Here is a 21,260-nt window from a genome sequence, read left to right as displayed (position 1 = left end):
CTTTTTCTTCTTGCATGCCTGGAGAAGTGAGGTGTGTTCTTAGTTGTCTTTGTACATACTATTCCCATCTTCTTTCCCTAATTCTTCAAATTCAAGCATCAATTCCACTAGAAAACTTTTCCTGACTACCTCCCTGACTTTCTTAAGCTAAATCAAGTAGTTCTTTTCTTTTCTCCTATACGTTTCATAGGATTTATGGTAATTTTGGCTACTCAGCTATCCCCAATCAGTCTATAAATTAATTAAAGATAGAGAGTGTGTTTTTCATTTGTGTTCCTCTGTTAGGTAGCAAAATTCCTGTACATTGTAATGCTGAATAAATACTTTGAATTAATAAACGAAAGGCAATAATTTTTTTTCTTTTTTTGTTAACAGCCTTATTCTGATCATGGAGTTCAAGCAACATATCACCAGGTTTATGCTCCAAGTGCCATCGCTATGCCTACACCCGTGATGCAGCCTGAGCCAATTAAAGTAAGAAGTTTGTTTTGATTTTTTGGTGTTTTTTCAGTCATTTCAAGTTTTTCAAATTTATTTTCTGAAAAGGAACAACTTTGGATATTTAGATCACGTTTGTGATCAGAAGAACAGAATTAATGAACTTTTTCATGTGAAGGATGTACAATTCTAAATTATAATTTTTACTTATTAGTTTTGAACAAGTTATAAACCATACATTGTCAAAAATGTTTTATTTACTGTAGTAAAATACATATAACTTAAAATTTGCCATTTTAAGTGTACACCTAAGTGTTAATTAATTACATCCACAATGCCATGCAACCATTACCACTATCTATTTCCACACTTTTTCATTACCCCAAATAGAAAATCTGTACCCATGAAGCAATAACTTCCAATTCTTCTCTCCCTACAAATCCCTGGTAACCTCTAATCTACTTTTTGTCTCACTGAATTTGCCTAGATATTTCATATACTCAGATTTTGGTTATGTGTGTTAATGGAATGTGGCATTTATATGGGGAGATAAAAACAGTTAACAATCTATTCAGCTAGTTTGGGAACTGCTCATGCATCCTAAATCAGATGCATGCCAAAGAGTGGGAATCTAGTTAGATGCATGGATATATTCAATATATTTCAACTAAATTCTTCTTATTCCCTTATGACCTTCAATAAAAGTTTCTTATTGAAACTCTTCATCATTATTTGGGGGAATTGGGACTACATCTCTAAGTGAAGAATCACAGATTGATTAACTATTGTGATGGTAATATGAATCTTGCTTGCAGTGTACTTTGGTAAGGAATGTAGGCGTATTCTATGACAAAATGATGGAGATTAGCTATTTCACAGCCATATTTATGCTTCTGAGCCATCCCATGTGTTAGAACTTGGTACCAAGACAGTCTACTTTAAGGAGCCTCCCCACTCTCTCATATCCCCTCATCCCATTACCACTCACTGCATCCCTTCACTGCTATTACTACTGTACTGTACGCATGAAATAAAACCATAATGGTGACCTAGTGTCAAAGCCTAGAGTGTTCCTAAACTTTATTTATAGAGTTATTATACTATCAAATTTTTCTAAAACAGATTTCCTCTGGTGTTAACATTTTCTCCTAATATACTTCTTTAGGAATAGCTGAAAGAGCTTTGCCATATTAAGCAAGTACTAATTACTTTCAGTTACTGATTATATACACTATATATATAAACACAAAGGATTGAAGTTTTATTGCTTGAGTAGTACTAGAAGAAATTTCCAAAGAATGTTAATGTTACACATTCTTTTTTTTTTTTTTTAAGTTTGTTTATTTACTTAGAGAGAGAGCACTAGCTGGGCAGGGGCAGAGAGAAGGGGAGAGAGAGAGAGAATAGAATACCAAGCAGGCTCCATACTGCCAGGGCAGAGCCTGATGTGGGGCTCAGACTCACACACCATGAGATCATGACCTGAGCCAAAATCTAGAGTCAGACGCTTAACCGACTGAGATACACAGGCACCCCTAATGTTACACATGCTAATTTAAAGTTTAATTCCTCTAGTTTAAGAGTAAACACTTTTCTACATTTTCTTAAATCTATGAATAGGAAATGAAAGAAGTTATACAGAGAAACTAGTATCTTAGTGACATAAAAAGTACATTTATGTTGCATATAAATCATAACAGAGTCATGAAAAAGTAGGTATCTTCTCTTTTTTCATATATGAGCCTAAAACTGGAATCAGTAACCTGTCTCTTCATGTCTAAAGAAATGCTGCTAGAAGGAACTTTCCCCGTTCTTTCCTGATGCAGATTTTTGCTTTACTATGCCACAGTCCAAAGGGGAAGAAAACTACTGACTTGTTTCAATTTAATCTGTCTCATTAAGGGTTATAATAACTCTGGTTATCACATGGGATGCATCCTAGAGAATGTTTTAGTCCTATTCAAATTAAGATTTAAGGATTAGGGAAGAATTGAAGAGCTATGAACTATGCTTAACTAGCTTACTCCAAAACCCATCATGTCTCACACAACCTAGTATCAGATTTCATTGAATCTGCAACATCATGGGTTATAAGACACACCATTATTTGTCACCATGAAGGAAAAAAACATTGCCATCAATTGTAAACGTATCCTTACTCAGAGGTTTTGAAGTATGAAATGCTTTAAGGAATGCAATGTCTCAGTATCAGTGGAATTTAACCTTTTATACTTAGAGATACAAAGTTGAGAGGGATGGGGAAGAAAACCCAAAAATCCTCTTTTGTTAGAGATGAGGAAAAAAAGAAAGTTTAATTTAATAAACTTTAAAAGTCAAAACTGAAACACAGGGCTATTGTAAACAGTTTTATATTTCCGATTTTTATTTTTTAAGGTCTAATGTTCTGTGTATTTTCTTTAGGTGATTTGATGGCCCTGAATAGAAAATGCTACCCCACCTAGGGACAGAAACTCTAAAAACACTCCCATAGTTTTCTAAAACTATACAATCCTATAGAAATGCTTTAATATTCAAGTTGTACTGTATGGAAAATTATCTCCTGTTGTTTATAGTACATTTGTATTATAACATAGAAGTCTTAATACACAACTGTTATATCATTAGTTGATGATCTTTTCCTAAAACATATTAAGTACACTAATATTAAAATATTGACATTTGAAACATTAGCCTTCGTTCTTATTATGCAAATTTTCTCTGGTGTACCAAATAGCTTGATGAGTTAAAAGAAAAAGGTAGAAATATTCCTTAGAATAACGTGAGCTCGGGGTGCCTGTGTGGCTCAGTCGGTTGAGCTTCCAGCTTCGGCTCGGGTCATGATCTCACAGTTTGTGGGTTCGAGCCCTGCATCGGGCTCTGTGCTGACGGCTCAGAGCCTGGAGCCTGCTTCGAATTCTGTGTCTCCCTCTCTCTCTGCTCCTCCCCCACTCATGCTCTGTCTCTCTCCTTCAAAAATAAATAAAAACATTACCAAAAATATTTTTTAAAAAAGAATAATTTGAGCTCTAATGATTATAATTTTAAGGGTGTTAACTGTATATATTCCAAAGTAGCAATTTCAGATGTCAAAACTATCTTGAAGCATCAAATCTAATCAATAAAATAGAGACCTTATTCAGGGCTCAGAGCACAGATCTAACTGCTGTAAAAGACTGTTTGCTAGAAATCACTCAATGACTGTAAGGCACACACTACTACCAATATAGAAATACCAATATAGAAACTACTAGATGAATAAGGTATTAATTAGGGTATCATTTTTTAATTCAGCAGAGCCACATCTTATACATAACTGAATTTGGAAGTCAATAAAGCAAATCACAGAATGTCAAAATTAGCCCATTGAGCTAGACTACAGGAAAAAACAAAAGGAAAATCTTTGTGTATCTGGGCATTTGAACTATTACGCTTTTAAGATCAGTATCAAATCCCAGGGTAAGAAATGTATAAGTGGAAAATTATGAAGTGTTTATGTTTTACAGTGTTTTTCCATTTTTGCATTAATATGTGTCCAATAAATTTGTTATGAGGATTAATTGAAATACTAGAAACTGGGGAAATTATAGTTTTAAGTTCACCTTTAAATTTAATGTTCATTTTATTTAATTCCAATGTATAATAGCTATTCATGAAAATATTTAATGTTAATAATATTTAACTATTTGCCAGCCTATGAGGAATTTCTTCTTCTTCTTTTTTTAATGGTTATTTATTTTTCCTGTGCCAGTACCATACTGTCTTAATGAGTACAGCTCTGTAGTATAGCTTGAAGTCTGGGATTGTGATGCCTCCTGCTTTGGTTTTCTTTTTCAAGATTGCTTTGGCTAGTCGGGGTCTTTTCTGTTTCCATACAAATTTTAGGATTATTTGTTCTAGCTCTGTGAAGAATGCTGGTGTTAGTTTGATAGGGATTGCATTGAATATGTAGATTGCTTTGGGTAGTACCGACATTTTAACAATATTTGTTCTTCCTATCCAGGAGCATGGAATCTTTTTCCATTTGTGTGTGTGTGTGTGTGTGTGTGTGTGTGTGTGTGTGTGTGTGTCTTCTTCAATTTCTCTCATAAGCTTTCTGTAGTTTTCAGTATATAGATTTTTCACTTCTTTGGTGAGATTTATTCCTAGGTATTTTATGGTTTTTGGTGCAACTGTAAATGGGATCAATTCCTTGATTTCTCTTTCTGTCGCTTCATTGTTGGTGTATAGGAATGCAACCGATGTCTGTGTGTTGATTTTATATCCTGCAACTTTGCTGAATTCATGAATCAATTCTACAGTTTTTTTGGTGGGATCTTTTGGGTATTCCATATAGAGTATCATGTCATCTATGAAGAGTGAAAGTTTGACCTCCTTCTGGCTGATTTGGAGTTGTCTGATTGCAGAGGCTAAGACTTTCAATACTATGTTGAATAACAGTGGCGACAGTGGATATCCCTGTCGCGTTCCTAACCTTAGGGGGAAAGCTCTCCGTTTTTCCCCATTGAGGATGATATTAGCATTGAGTCATTCATACATGGCTTTTATGATCTCAAGGTATGCTCCTTCTATCCCTACTTTCTTGAGGGTTTTTAACAAGAAAGGATGGTGTATTTTGTCAAATGCTTTCTCTGCATCTATTGAGAGGATCATGTGGTTCTTGTCCTTTTATTGATGTGATGAATCATGTTAATTGTTTTGCGGATATTGAACCAGCCCTGCATCCCAGGTATAAATCCCACTTGGTCGTGGTGAATAATTTTTTTAATGTATTGTTGCATCTAGTTGGATAATATCTTGTTGAGGATATTTGCATCCATTTTCATCAGGGAAATTGGTCTATAGTTCTCCTCTTTAGTGGGGTCTCTGTCTGGTTTTGGAATCAAGGTCATGCTGGCTTCATAGAAAGAATTTGGAAGTTTTCCTTCCATTTCTATTTTTTGGAACAGCTTCAAGAGAATAGGTGTTAACTCTTCCTTAAATGTTTGGTAGAATTCCCCTGGAAAGCCATCTGGCCCTGGACTCTTGTTTTTTGGCAGATTTTTTATTACTAATTCAATTTCCTTACTGGTTATGGGTCTGTTCAAATTTTCTAGGTCATGCTGGCTTCATAGAAAGAATTTGGAAGTTTTCCTTCCATTTCTATTTTTTGGAACAACTTCAAGAGAATAGGTGCTAACTCTTCCTTAAATGTTTGGTAGAATTCCCCTGGAAAGCCGTCTGGCCCTGGACTCTTGTTTTTTGGCAGATTTTTTATTACTAATTCGATTTCCTTACTGGTTATGGGTCTGTTCAAATTTTCTATTTCTTCTTGTTTCAGTTTTGGTAGTGTATATGTTTCTAGGAATTTGTCCATTTCTTCCAGATTGCCCATTTTATTAGCATATAATTGCTCATAATATTCTCTTATTATTGTTTTTATTTATGCTGTGTTGGTTGTGATCTCTCCTCTTTCATTCTTGATTTTATTATTTGGGTCCTTTCCTTTTTCTTTTTAATCAAACTGGCTAGTGTTTTCTCAATTTTGTTAATTCTTTCAAAGAACCAGCTTCTGGTTTCATTGATCTGTTCTACTGGGTTTTTTTTGTTGTTGTTGTTGTTTGTTTGTTTCAATAGCATTAATTTCTGCTCTAATCTTTGTTATTTCCTGTATTCTGCTGGTTTTGGGTTTTATTTGCTGTTCTTTTTCCAGCTCTTTAAGGCATAAGGTTAGGTTGTGTATCTGAGATCTTTCTTCCTTATTTAGGAAGGCCTGGATTGCTATATACTTTCCTCTTATGGCTGCCTTTGCTGCATCCCAGAGGTTTTGGGTTGTGGTGTTATCATTTTCATTGACTTCCATATACTTTTTCATTTCCTCTTTAACTGCTTGGTTAGCCATTCATTCTTTAGTAGGATGTTCTTCAGTCTCCAAGTATTTGTTACCTTTCCAAATTTTTTCCTGTGGTTGATTTCGAGTTTCATAGTGTTGTGGTCTGAAAATATGCACGGTATGATCTCAATCTTTTTGTACTTACTTAGGGCTGATTTGTGTCCCAGTATATGGTCTATTCTGGAGAACGTTCCATGTGCACTGGAGAAGAATGTATATTCTGCTGCTTTAGGATGAAATGTTCTGAATATATCTGTTAAGTCCATCTGGTCCAGTGTGTCATTCAAAGCCACATTGTTTCCTTGTTGATTTTTTGATTAGATCATCTGTCCATTGCTGTGAGTGGGGTGTTGAAGTCTCCTACTATTATGGTATTACTATCAATGAGTTTCTTTATGTTTGAGATTAATTGATTTATATATTTGGGTGCTCTCACATTTGGTGCATAAATATTTACAATTGTTAGGTATTCTTGGTGGATAGACCCCTTGATTATGATATAATGCCCTTCTGCATCTCTTGATACAGTCTTTATTTTAAAGTCTAGATTGTCTGATATAAGTATGGCTACTTCGGCTTTCTTTTGTTGACCGTTAGCATGATAGATCATTCTCCATCCCCTTATTTTCAATCTGAAGGTGTCTTTAGGTCTAAAGTGGGTCTTTTGTAAACAGCATATCAATGGATCTTGTTTTCTTATCCATTCCATTACCCTATGTCTTTTGATTGGAGCATTGAGTCCATTGACGTTTAGAGTGACTACTGAAAGATATGAATTTATTGCCATTTTGATGCTTGTAGAGTTGGGGTTTCTGGTGGTGTTCTCTGGTCCTTTCTAATCTTTGTTGCTTTTGGTATTTATATATATATATATATATATATATATATATATATATATATATGTATATGTTATATATATGTAAAATATATATGTTTTCATCTTCTCTCCCCTCAGAGAGTCCCCCTTAAAATTCTTGCAGGGCTGGTTCAGTGGTCACAAACTCCTTTAATTTTTGTTTGTCTGGGAAACTTTTTATCTCTCCTTCTATTTTGAATGACAGCCTTGCTGGATAAAGAATTCTTGGCTGCATATTTTTCTGATTCAGCACACTGAATATATTCTGCCACTCCTTTCTGGCCTGCCAAGTTTCTGTGGATAGGTCTGCTGCAAACCTGATCTGTTTTCCCTTGTAAGTTAGGGATTTTTTTTCCCTTGCTGCTTTCATGATTCTCTCCTTGCCTGAGTATTTTGTGAATTTGACTATGATATGCCTTGTTGATGATCGGTTTTTGTTGAATCTAATGGGGTTCCTCTGTGCTTCCTGGATTTCGATGTCTGTGTCTTTCCCCAAGTTAGGAAAGTTTTCCACTATGATTTGCTCACATAACCCTTCTACCCCTATTTCTCTCTCTTTCTTTTCTGGGACCCCTATGATTCTGATGTTGTTCCTTTTTAATGAGTCACTGATTTCTCTAATTCTTAAATCGTGCTCTTTTGCCTTAATCTCCCTCTTTTTTTCTGCTTCATTATTCTCTATAAGTTTGTCCTCTATATCGCTGAGTCTCTGTTCTGCTTCATCCATCCTTGCCGCCGCTGCATCCATCATGATTGCAGCTCAGTTATAGCATTTTTAATTTCATTCTGGCTATTTTTTACTTCTTTTATCTCTGCAGAAGACTCCAGCTAGTATTCTTATTATCGTGATTCTAAATTCTGGTTCAGACATCTTGCTTATATCTGTGTTGGTTAAATTCCTGGCTATCATTTCTTCGTGCTCTTTCTTTTGGGGTGAATTCCTTCATTTTGTCATTTTGAAGGGAGAATGGTTATTTATTTTTGAGAGAAAGAGAGCACGTGCAAGCAGGGGAGGGGCAGAGAAAGAGGGAGAGAGAAAATCCCAAGCAGGCTCCACACTGTCAGTGCAGAGCCCAACACTGGCTTGATCTCACAAACTGTGAGATCATGACCTGAGCCAAAATCAAGAGTTGGATGCTTAACAGGCTGACCCACCAGATACCCCTGAGGAATTTCTTCTAATTAAAGCACCGATTGGACTTGAATGAAAAACACAGCTATTTATGTATTATATGTTACCTTTTAGAAAGACACTGTGATTCAAAAGTAAATTAGAAAAGGACTTGACCTGTTACCACTGTCTGTTTCTAGCTCAGAGACCCATAACGTACACTTAAACTAAAAATTAGCAACTTACCTTTACTTTACAGAATCATTCCATTACTATCTTCTTCCTAAACATTTCATCATTTCAGTATCATTAACACTTCTCATAAAGCAATTTAGAGACTAAAATTTCCACATATTCAGCAAGTCCTCAGAGTAGAGGATGACAACTGTAAAGCACTGCATTGTAGAGGGCAGGGACAGGAAAAGTCTGTGCTTTGCAGCTATGAACATACAGGAGGGTATAAATTTTTATGTACTGTACAAAGTCAAACTATACATAGTCTCAGATTCTGCAGAATAAATTATTTTACTCAATAGAGAACTAGGCAGCAGAAGCAAAAAAGATTACCGATCTAGAGGCACTAGAAATTGCATAGGTTGTATGTGTACCAAGCATCTTTCTTGCTACAAACCTAAGAGATGGGACAGAGGATGGTAAGAGAAACAAGAACTCATGAAATGGATCTTTTAGAATTTTCATGGATAGATCTACATTCAAGGATAAGTTAAACAGAAAAGTATACATTATATGGGTCCCATGAAAATATTTTTGTATATGGCACTACATTGAAGGCAAGGATAAATAGCATATATATGTATATATGCATAAGAACATATATACAAGAGGAAATTAAATAAAGTTATAAAAACATATCCTATGTTCCTAGTAATTACAGACTGAAAAACAGGAAAGATGAAATGGTTGCTAGTCAGTGTAAGAAGACACCATATGAAACTATTGATGTGATGGAAAAAATCAAATTTGTCTTGGCTGTAAAGGACCAGTAATTACTACATAAAAACAATTCCTTGATGTATAAAGAATTTTTTGAAATCCTCCCAGAATACAGAGGAAAATAGCATGAAGGATAAAATGATGAAAAATAAAATGCTAGAATAGAGAGAACAGACACAAGTCCAGCCAAAAAAGGAGTAACTCTCAAAAGGAATACAGAAAAAGACAAAAAGAATGAACACACATTTAATAGTAAAACAAAAATAAAAATACCCTTGATATGTTTGAATTTAAACGTCAAAAAGGATTCACCATCCTTCAAGCCTAATTAATGAGAGACAATCCATGTATAAATATGCTGGGAAATATCCATTTCTCTCCTTCAAACATCCTGGTCCTTTTAACTTTTTTTTAACCATTTATTTTTATATAATTTTAGAGTTAAAGAAAAGTTGCAAAAAGTAAGTTTATGTATCCCTTCACCCAACTTATCCTAATTTAACAACTTATATAATCATAGAACAATTAGGAAAAACAAAAATTAGCAATAGTACAATATTATAAACTACAAGCACTATTTAAACTTCACCAGTTTTCCACAAATGTTCTTTTTCTGCTCCAGGATCTAACCCAAGAATCCCACATTACATTAATTTGTCATCTCTCCTACTCTCCTCCAATCTGTGAAATTTACAGTCTTTCCCTGTCTTTCATGATCTTGATACTTTTAAAGAGTACTGGTCAGTTATTTTGTTGATAATCCGTCAATATGAGTTTGTCTGGTATTTTCTCTTGATTAAATAGAAGTTATGCAGGGGTGCTTAGCTGGCTCAGTTGGTACAGCACGTGACTCTTGATCTCATGGTTATAAATTTGAGCCTCACGTTGGATGCAGAAATTACTTTAAAAAAAATAAAACCAAAAAAGAAAAATAGAATTTATGCATTTGGGGAAAAAATATCACAGAAGTGATGTGCCCTTCTCAGTGTATCATTTCAAGGGATACAAGATGCCAGTATATCTGATTACTGGTACTATTAACCTTGATCACTTTAAGCATGAGAAGTAAATTACCTAAGTAAGCAGATCCAGGAGTCTAACAGAAGCATGCTTTCTAACAAGAGAAAAACTTAGCTGGCCCTATGAAATCCCTAACAGTAAAGCTCATTGATAAAACTATCCACACACAAAGAACTTCCCATTAGGATTTTAGTGCTTCCTCCTTAAATATGGATATGCAGTCACGTTAGAAGAAAACCTTCAGAATGAGAGATCATAATAAACAAAAAGAAACATATAATGCAGAGAGAAGAAAATATCAAACTATAATTAATATCCACTTAAAGATAAGAGAAAATAAGAAGTGTTCCATGCATAGACATCCTAGCAAACACTTCATTTTTATCAAACATATTGCTCCTTTTAACTTTTTTTTAACTTTGTATTTTGAAGTAATTTCCGATTTACAGAAAAGTTATAGAAATAATAGAGTTTCTGTATATCCTTCACCCTCCTGTTCTTTGACTGGAGGGCATTAGTAGAGAAAATGAACGCTAATATGTCCTCTTAACCTAACTATATACCTTACTCAAATTTTATTAGTTTTTACACTAATGAGGTAGCTGAAATAAATCAAATGTGAAAGGGTTAAACATTACAATCAAAAGCTTTCAGAAAATAGAAAAAGAGGTAAATAATAATAGAGAAAAAGATAAAATTAGATTGATCCAAGAAGTCAAATATTAATTCCAGAAAAAGAAAATGGTTTGAAGGAAATTAGCAAAAAGTTAACACAAGAAAATTCCCTAGGAAGTTAAGGACAAGAAACTCTAGATTAAAAGGCCCTAGGGGCGCCTTGGTGGCTCAGTTGTTAAGCATCTGATTTTGGCTCAGGTAATGATATCATGGTTTGTGAGTTTGAATACCACATCAGGTAAGCCCTGCATCGGGTTCATGAATTCAAGTCCCACATCGGGTAAGCCCTGCATCAGGTGAGCTCGAGCTCCACATCAGATGAACATGAGCCCCCATCGGGTAAAACATGAGCTCTGCTTCAGGTGAGCCCGGCTTTCTCTCTCTCTCTCCCTCTCTCCCTCTCTCCTCTCTCCCTCTGTCCTTCCTGGGAGTGTCTCTCTCTCTCTCTCTCTCTCTCTCTCTATCTCTCTCTCTGCTCCTAGCTCACTTGTGCCCTCTCTAAATAAATAAATAAATAAATAAATAAATAAATAAATAAATAAATAAAAGGGCCTACCAACTACTTGGCACAATTGCTGTAAAAGACTCACAGTTCAGGCACATTATTCTGAATTTTATTTTTATTATTCTGAAATTTCAGAATGGCAGGGATTTAAAAAATAAACCTAAGCGAGAAAATAGATCACAGACTAAGAATCAGCAACACTGAAAGCTAGAAAACAATGGAGCAAAGCTTTAAAAATATTTAATGAAAATTTTAATCTAGGATTCTATAATAGACAAGTATAAATGAAAAAAATCTATTTTCATACAGTAGAGTCTCAAACAATTTACCTCACGTGCATCCTTTCTTGGGGTGCTACTAAATGTGTATTTCACCAAAACAAGAGAATAAACTAGGAAAATACATGGGATAAAAACAAAAAAGCAGAAAATGAAAATGAAACAAACATCTAATGCAAGGCAGAGGCTAAGGATGACAACAAAAAGAGGTCTTGGGATGATGGCTGTTTAGATGGTTTAAAGAGCAATCAGTCCAGAATTAGATAGTTCTCTGCAGGAAAAATAAGTTTTATTTGTGTAGAAACTTGTATTAAGTATCTTACAGAGCTGTTTAAAGATATGGAGAGACTTGGCTTTAGGTCTGAATAAAACTAAATGAATGGGGGAAATGAAGAAATTAGTGAAAACCCAAAAGGTGTTCAAGAAAGAAAATGTAATTATAATGCACCACTTGGCTTATTAGTGAATAGTATTTACTTAAGCATAATAATTAAAATAATTAACAAATTTGGGGCGCCTGGGTGGCTCAGTTGGTTAAGCATCCAACTTCAGCTCAGGTCACGATCTCGCAGTACATGAGTTCAAGCCCCGCGTCGGGCTCTGGGCTGATGGCTCAGAGCCTGGAGCCTGCTTCTGATTCTGTGTCTCCCTCTCTATCTGCCCCTCCCCCGTTCATGCTCTGTCTCTGTCTCAAAAATAAATAAATGTTAAAAAAAAATTTAGAAAAAAAAATAATAACAAATTTAAGCAAAACATGATATAAAAAGGATGGGCAAGGCAATAAAAGAGATGTAATAAAAGATATAAAAGAGTTAAAATCCTTATCTACCATAAAGAAGTCGTTAAATAATGAATGAAATTGTTCAGTTAATATAGATAGAAATAGGGAAACAAATACTAGAAGAAACAACTTAAACAAATGAATGTGGCCATCTCTGAAAAAGTGAAGTGGGACAGGAGTGGAGTGGCAGGGGAGGGGGAATGTGTTGAAGCCATTTTTCCCTTTAACCACTATTCGATTTTTAAAACTAAGTATGTAATTACCTTATTATTTATTTATTTATTTATTTATTTATTTATTTATTTATTTAGAGAGCATGAGAGCGGAGGGGCAGAGAGAGGGAGAGAGAGAGAATCCCTAGCAGGCTCCACAATGTCAACACAGACCCTGATGCAGGGCTCAAACTCACAACCCATGAGATCATGACCTGAGCCAAAGTCAGACACTTAACTGACTGAGCCACCCAGGCACCCCTATAGTTACTTTAACAAAAATAAAAATTAATTTCAAAAGTGCTACGTACTCCAGATTATTTCAAGCCAAGATATATCAGGAAAATGTGAACAATAGTAGGGAAAAAACCCAAGATGATACTAATAAGAAAGTAAATTTCAAAGTGAAAAGCATTAAACAAGACAGGGAAGATTAGTTTGTTGTGATAAAAAGTTAAATCTAAAATGAATAAGTAAGTCTAATAATGTAACATCAAAACTATAAAGTAGGGTTGCCTGCCTGGCTCAGTCAGAAGAGCATGCGACTCTTGATCTCAAGATCATGAATTCAAGCTCATCTTGGGTATAGAGATTACTTAATAAAAATAAAAAAACTTAAAAAATATATACAAAGTAAAAACTGCTAGAAATACCAAGAGAAAGAAACATAGCTGTGATATGAAGCTTTAATATCATAATCATAACTCATGTTTGGATAAATAAGATCTAAAGACATATATAAATAATACATATTGAATTTTGTGCCTTGCAAAGAGAAAGCTATTTCTTTTCTAACATTTACAAAAGTTGGTAATATTTTGGTCACAACATAAATCTCTATAAATTCAATAAAGTGGTCCTGGACAAATGTCACTGACTATAATGAATTATGTATAAGAAAGGAGAGCATTGTGCAGGGCAGAAGTATTGAGAGACTGACCCCTAATAGGCAGAGTTGCCTACTGAAATGGCAACAAAAGGTTGTTATAGCCTAGATGATGATGCCTAAGGGCTCTCTGTCATGGGCAAGACAACGCCTACTCCTTCTCAAACCACAGCATGAGCTAAGACCACTCTCTACTCTTCCATTTTTTTTTTCCCACGCATGTAAATATTACCAAACATCTTAGCTGATGATGATCTCAGGAGAAAATTTTATGAAGGCAAAAACCACAAAACATCTGAGAACAACACAATAAGTAGTATGTGACAGAAATAGCAATGAGATATAATTGACATATAACATTATTAGTTTCAGGTGTACAGTGTATGTATATACTATGAAATGGTCATCACAGTAAGTCTAGTTAACATCCACAAAACTTCACATACTTAACAAATATTTTCCTTGTGGTAAGAAATTTCTTAAGATCTACTTTCTCAGCAGCTTTCAAATATGTAATACAGTATTATTAATTATAGTCACCTACATTATAGTCACAGTATAGTAATGCTGTACATTAGTGGTCCACTTAGAAATGTCTTCTGTAGGGGCGCCTGGGTGGCGCAGTCGGTTAAGCGTCCGACTTCAGCCAGGTCACGATCTCGCGGTCTGTGAGTTCGAGCCCCGCGTCAGGCTCTGGGCTGATGGCTCAGAGCCTGGAGCCTGTTTCCGATTCTGTGTCTCCCTCTCTCTCTGCCCCTCCCCCGTTCATGCTCTGTCTCTCGCTGTCCCAAAAATAAATAAACGTTGAAAAAAAAATTAAAAAAAAAAAAAAAAGAAATGTCTTCTGTAGCTTTGCATTACCAAAGCAGTTATTTTTGCTTACTTTTCCATTACTCAGACTTAAGATAAGTTTCTATCAATTTGAGTTAGTTTTCTCCACACAACTAAATCAGATAAAATACACTGAAATCTCTTATACATTCACTTAGCCATTCTTTCTTGAGTACTTCAGACTTTAGTTACACCTTTCATGAAACAGTGTTGTTTAAAAGCATGTAATTGTTGCTGATCTTTAAAACTTCAGAATAAACACATTAGGGCAGATCTTAAAGTATTTGTAAACTGCTAACCACCTTATCTTCCTTCATTCTTTCTGCAATGAAATGTTCTTAACCTGAACTCTATTAGCTTTTCATTGCAAGATGGAAAAAGCCTCTTGTTTCATGTTGTAAATCTTTAAGGAAAAGACCTTTATGTCATTCTGAAAATTTTAACCAGGATTTATTTAAAACCCTCCTCTCTCAACTTTAAAAATTGGCTAAAACAATTTTTACTTGAAAAATATTTATAGGATATATTTTCTCTTTTATACTGTCAATTTGGTCTTTTTCATATATACCAATTTACATCATTTCCTTGTGCGTATACTACCTGCAGGTTACCTCAACTCCTTTATTTTCACTTTCTATCTGTTGGGTTTTTTTTTTTTCCTTTTTTGAATGCTCTTTAAGAAAGCTTCTTTAAAAAGAGTCAAAGTCAAATCAGTTTGTTTACCCTTCTAATCTTGACAAAGATTTAATTGAGATTGAAATAAAAACTACAGCTAAAATAAAACTTTAAATTATTATGGATAAAAACTATACATTACTGTTTCTGACTCATATTTGTAGGTACTGTCAAATCTGGCAGAATCTAAATGAACTATGGGCCATTAGCTAATTAATAAATCACATAAATAAGTTGGCCCTTGCATAAACATGTCATATGGACTCTACCATATGACAAGTTTTAAGTAACAATTCATTCTCAGTAGTTCATTTCACCAAGCATTTATTGAACATTACACTTGAAAAATAATATTTGAAGTGCTGTATGTATAGTTAGTAAGACCACCCTTAAGATTACATTCAGCTGAGCCTATAGTCTTTTCCTAATCCTAATTTACTTGTAATGTAATGTTACATTAAAAAAAAAATTTTCTTGTGTGAATACTTGGTGGACTCAAAGGTGTTTTTAAATGTATTAAAATTAGTTAGGGGGAACAAGGCAAGAATGTCCACTTCATTTCTCCATTTCAACACTGTACTGGAAGTCCTAGCTAATGCAAAAAGACAAGAAAAGGAAACAAAAGTATACAGATTGGGAAGGCAGAAATAAAACTGCCTTTGTTTGCAGATGACATGATCGTCTATGTAGAAAATCCAAAAGAATTGACCAAGAAACTTCTGGAACTAATAAGCAATTATAGCAAGGCTGTAGGATACAGGGTTAATATGCAAAAGTCAATTGCTTTTCTGCTTACCAGCAATAAATTAAAAATGAAATACTTAGGTATAAATCTAACAAAATGTGTACAAGATCTAGATGAGAAAAAGTATAAAACTCTGATAAAAGAAATCAAAGAATTAAATAAATGGAGAAATAGTCCATGTTGTATGGATAGGAAGACATCATATTGTTAAGATGTCAATTCTTCCCAACTTTATCTACAGGTTCAACACAATCCTAGTCAAAATCTCGGCAACTTATTTCGTGGATATTGACAAACTGATTTTAAAGTTTATATGGAAAGGCAAAACACCCAGAATAGCCATCACAGTGTTAAAGGGAAAGAACAAAGTTAGAGGACTGATACTATTCAACTTCTCTCACTTCTTAATACTCAATAAAATTAGTACATATGTTCTGCAAGTATTGTGTAAATGTTCATTGATGTCCTACATTCATTTACTCTAATTTGTTCTTTTTCTTTCCTGTTCATTTCTGATCTATATTTTCTCTCTTTTTACTTAACAGACAGTGTGGAGCATTCATTATTAAGACAACTGGGCAGCTCTAGTCCAGCTCAACTGATTTCTTGTCCAATGATCCTTGTGTGGCCAAGATCCAGCTTCAACGAACCGTCTAGAAGCTGCCCATTGTGACACTTAGGGTTAGTTAATACCTCGCCATACTTATTTATTCCATTATAAGCTGTCTAAATTCGATGAAATTTGCTTTTTCAGCTGTTCTACAAAACTATTTAGGTAGTTGTGGCATGTTGGTTTGTTTATGTGTTAATCTAACTGTAGTGACATTTTCTACATGTTTTATCCATTCCATAAATAATAACCACATTGGGAATAGTGAGGTGTCTTTCATTTTCTCTGCTTTGTGTTATTTCTTTTCCTCTCAATCTTTTAGGAGTAATGTTTAATAGTCATTACTATTTATTTTAGTATTTAGGATAAGAGTCCTCTCTAATGCTAATAGAATTTTTAATACTTTCATGCCTTGTGGTATAAGTACATTTGATCTTAATGATTCAGTTCTAATACTGGCTATTTTGTCATTTAATATGTTTTTGACTGAGTTTTTATTTATTACTGCTATTCCTTATTTAATTTTGCTTCTGCCATGGTTTTCAAAATTTGAGTAATATTTATACTTTTTTTATAACATTTTCCAAATATTAGAAACACTTCAACATGATCAGTTTTCTTACCTTTTCATATGATTAATTTGACTATATTAAATTTTTACTCTAATATTTGTGATAATGCTGAAGCCTTTTATAATATAAGCCATTTGGTACCCAAATTTATATAATACGGTTCACCTAGTAGAATTGTTTTGATAAAAGAAGGGCTCATCTCTGACATCCCATAATACTGACTGATACCCCACTATATTTTGGTATCCTCTACTGCTTTAATATTTTGACTTTTTATTCTTATATGTTACCAATATATTCAATTATATGTTATTAATATTTTAAAAGACAGTTATTTTCATAAAAAGCAAAGCTATTTCTTACACCAAAGGAAAACTTCAAATTCTGATTCTAAAGCCAATCTTATTATAAAATTAGAAAATAGGTAGGGAGGAAAAGCCATTGTTCAAAAGTTACAGAACAAATTGTTTTCATCACTGTAATTTCTGTAATAGTGTAAAAAAAATCCACTTTACATTCATTTGCAATTCTTTTACTTGACTTCCTAATTTTAGGTGAGAAGAGGAAAATCCATAAATATTGGCATTACCCTAATTTATCTCTCCTCTCTCCTTTTCTATGCCCAAATGTATTACATGTTCAACAGCATAAGCAGAAATAATAAGACTTAGATCCCAAAGATTTTCCTGATGAGTCAAATAGGGTGTTTCTTTTGAAACCATAATGAACAGTAGGACTATATGATTACATATTAGCCTACAGGTATCCCATGCACATTAATTATTCTGTTTTTAGAAATATAAATAGACTAATAAGTCCCACAATGAAATTTCAAAAGTTTTTGTTCTGTAAGTAAAAATGATTAACCACTGATGTTAGAGATATTTTAATAGCACTCTCCTTGATTTTCAAAATGTTTAACATGATGCTAAACAAATCCTGGACTGTTAATAAAAGTTAATGATGTATTATTGGATAAGGAATTTTGATAATAATTGATACCCAAGTGTGTTTCTTCCACAAAACTATAGAGATCTGCGTACACACATATACTACGTACACACACACACACACACACACATAGATTATATACACATACACATTATATATACATACAATTCATATACACACTTTCTTAGAATTTAGCTTCATTTTGTGAAGCTAATTAAAACTGTGGAATTCACTGTCAACCAAAATATATGGAGGACATCATCAACTTTCTTTACGACCTAGTTTGATAGCCCAAACAGGTTATTTCTAAAACCAGATTGAGAGGATAAAAATTCTCCTTATATAACTAGGTAAAAGCCATTTTATTTTTCTCTTTTTTGTAGTATATCATCTATAGATAAATTTGAAAAGTTTCTATTTAGTTCCTATTTTGAAAGGCCAATCTGAAGACATCTGAGGAAATTCACTGGGTTAGAGTGAAATGGATAATACAAATATTAGTATCATCACATGTACCAAAATCACAAATAAGTTTGCAACCTGTTTTCCCCAAATCTCTAATATAATCAGAGATAGAAAGATGGTAGCATGTCAAAAAATAAAGGATCTTGGAAAATTAGGACTTTAATTTCTTTCCTGTCAGCCAATTTCACAAGAATGGCTTAGAAAAAGAGGTATGATTTAGTTTGTAACAATGCTTTATAAATTTCTGCCAATAATGACAGTACAATATTTTCAAACAAATTTATACATAAGTCCCAGATGTAGGAGTGTGTTTCATGGGTTTGTGGTGTATTTAAGAAAAATAATGAATTGGGGTCACATACACAAAAAATCTTTGTATCTCTCTCAGAAGTAGTGCTTGGATAGTATTAAAATGTAGAATCAAAGGACTAGAAAAGACTTTACAGGGGCATTCAATCCAACTTTGATATCATGTTTCAACATGTCCTGTTGTTAAAATAGTAAATTGCTGGCCCCTAGACCTATACTTTGACTAAAATTTATTCTGAAATCTCTATAGACTTCAGTAGAAAGAGGCAAATTTTTCAAAAAAGATGGGCATAATAATCATAATTGGTGCTGTTTCTTTCAACTCTATTCAGTGTTTTCATTCCTAGTGCATAAATTCATAAAAAAATATGCTACCAGCTTCTGTTCTTCCATGTTTAGTACCACTCTCTGATTAGCAGCTACAGTTATTGCTATTTGTTTCACCTGCTCTATGTGTTTTTGTCTCTTTGCTTTTATGTATTGCATAAATTTACTGATACTTTCTGCATTCTCATGATTCCTCTCAAAAATCAAGTGCCATTCAAGACCACTTGTTTTATTTCACATTGTCATTTTTGTCCTTTCCATGTAATATAATCCTTCAGTTTTCTGTTATACTAGTTTCATAGTTACCTTGATACCTACTTTATGACCTGTCAGAATCTAGAAATAAAATAACAGGCATCAATTTTAAATTTGTAAACTAACAGATTAAAGTTTTCCAGTTTTATCATTCTTTTTAGTTATGCTGCTTAAAATAGGATCAACTAATACATTACCAAGCCTGACTGTATTGAAGTTAAGATACACAGTAACAGGCTGAATAGTCATTAAAGCATTTTATTTAAGCTAGTAAGTGATACCATATTGACATCTGACTTGTTTTTAAAACATGTAATTAAAAATTTTTCCATCTACTGATTTGTCAGTTTTACTCATTTGATGCGTATTTCTTAGTTAAAAGAAGCCAATACTTGATTATTTACTAATATTTTGGTACATAATTTTAGTGAGGCTAGTATGTGTTAATCTCAGTTTTGCATTTCTGTCAAGGTATATACCCACGAGTCAATGTCATTTAGTATTTCTCTAAAGAGGATATGAATCAAACATCTTGGTGTACTTTTTTCCTTTGGAAAACAAGTCTATGGGAAGCTGCCATTCTATACCTAGGAACTAAATCCCTCCCCTTCCTTACCTGCTAACAGTTTTTTTCATCACTTCAACCCTTTTACTGACTGGTTTTTGTTTCTCATCAGAGAAAATTTGGAGAGCCCTAGATCCTCACACTTTTGGACGTCCTACAAGATCCCAGTATACCCGTAGGCCTAGAGAGATTTCTAATAAGAATGTCCTTTGATTAGACTCTTTTTTCTTTATGTCTTCCTTTATGAAAAAGAGGATAAAATACATCTCTCAGAATTTTTCTTTCCTGGGGAAAGTAATGCTTTTGAGAAGATGATAATTTTTTGTGTTGCTATTTTGTTTTATAAGAGAGTCAAGATTCTCCTCTAAAGTATAAAGGCTTCAAAGTGTAAGTGTCTCAAAGCTCTTAGCATTTTCTTCCCCTTACTCACCATTATCAAGTTCTGTGGCATTTCCTCTAGATCTTTGTTTTTGTTAAGTTTCAGTACTTTAAAAAGGAGTTTTCCCTTTGGTAAATTCCAAGCTAAATCCCCAACTATACTCTTCCTGTCCCATGAATTCCCTAAGTCTACCAGTTGTCCTCTTCCAATCTGGAAAGAATTCCCTGTGTATTCATCTGAATATCTACTTTCCAACTTGTTTTCCAAGTACCATGTCCTTGTTGTTTGAATCACTTAAAACAAAAACAAAAACCTGAGTGTGCTAACAAAGAGAAAGACCTCCATCTGGTTTTCCCCCATTCTGGCTATTAGCATTCTGAGGGACCTCTATTTTGTACTTTGTATAGAATTTCTCCAGATTTTTAGAGACCCTGACTCTTTTATTATCCACCCAACTCAATTAACTTTCTTGTACTTAAAATGGTAGGGTTTAAGGATATTTACTGTGTAGTCATTATTTATGGTTTCATTTTCACATGTGGCTCTAAACTGAAAGAAAAGAAATGCAATCAGATACACTTAATTTTGGAAGGGTTCTTCCCAGCTTCAACATATTTAATGATGTTTAAATTCACAGCATATTCCTATAACAGCTATCTATACTGGCCTAAATATATAAACCTAGTAATACTAACCTGACTTCTAGATTTGGGGAATAATGGCAAGAGGAAAAAAAAGGATCTTTCCTGGCCTTGACTTGCCTAAGAACAGGAATAAAGAGAATTCCTATTAACCCAAACAATCTGATTTCATAGAATTTCCAACAGTGTAATCTGATATGAAAAAAAAAAAATCAGGCAATGTGGAGAAAGATGTTTTGGCTCAAGGAATCCAGCTTAAAAGTAGCTAATTGATGCTTAAGAGAGTATAATCCTTGGTTTTCACAGATTCTGTCCTTTTATTTCTGAACTCATTGGTACTCAAAGTTCCA

At 33.8% G+C, this 21,260-nt stretch overlaps 1 protein-coding gene and 1 long non-coding RNA gene across 3 annotated transcripts in view; one reads left to right on the top strand and one right to left on the bottom strand.

The window, feature by feature from the left end:
• BOLL (boule homolog, RNA binding protein) overlaps positions 1-19,660 on the top strand; it is a 51,061-nt gene extending 31,401 nt beyond the window's left edge. For both annotated transcript variants that reach the window (XM_011285451.3, XM_011285452.3), the window contains exons 10-11: positions 376-474; positions 16,382-19,660. In XM_011285451.3, coding sequence (XP_011283753.2) covers positions 376-474; positions 16,382-16,405 — 123 coding nt within the window. In that variant the 3' untranslated portion in view covers positions 16,406-19,660. The remainder of the gene's footprint in view (positions 1-375; positions 475-16,381) is intronic.
• Positions 1-21,260, bottom strand: part of LOC123379231 — a 113,373-nt gene that overhangs the window by 457 nt on the left and 91,656 nt on the right. The window lies entirely within an intron of this gene.

Source organism: Felis catus, chromosome C1, assembly GCF_018350175.1.
Source record: "Felis catus isolate Fca126 chromosome C1, F.catus_Fca126_mat1.0, whole genome shotgun sequence".
NCBI classification, from domain to species: domain Eukaryota; kingdom Metazoa; phylum Chordata; class Mammalia; order Carnivora; family Felidae; genus Felis; species Felis catus.
The sequence above is the reverse complement of the archived record's forward strand: the minus strand, read 5'-3'. Positions and strand labels throughout refer to the sequence as shown.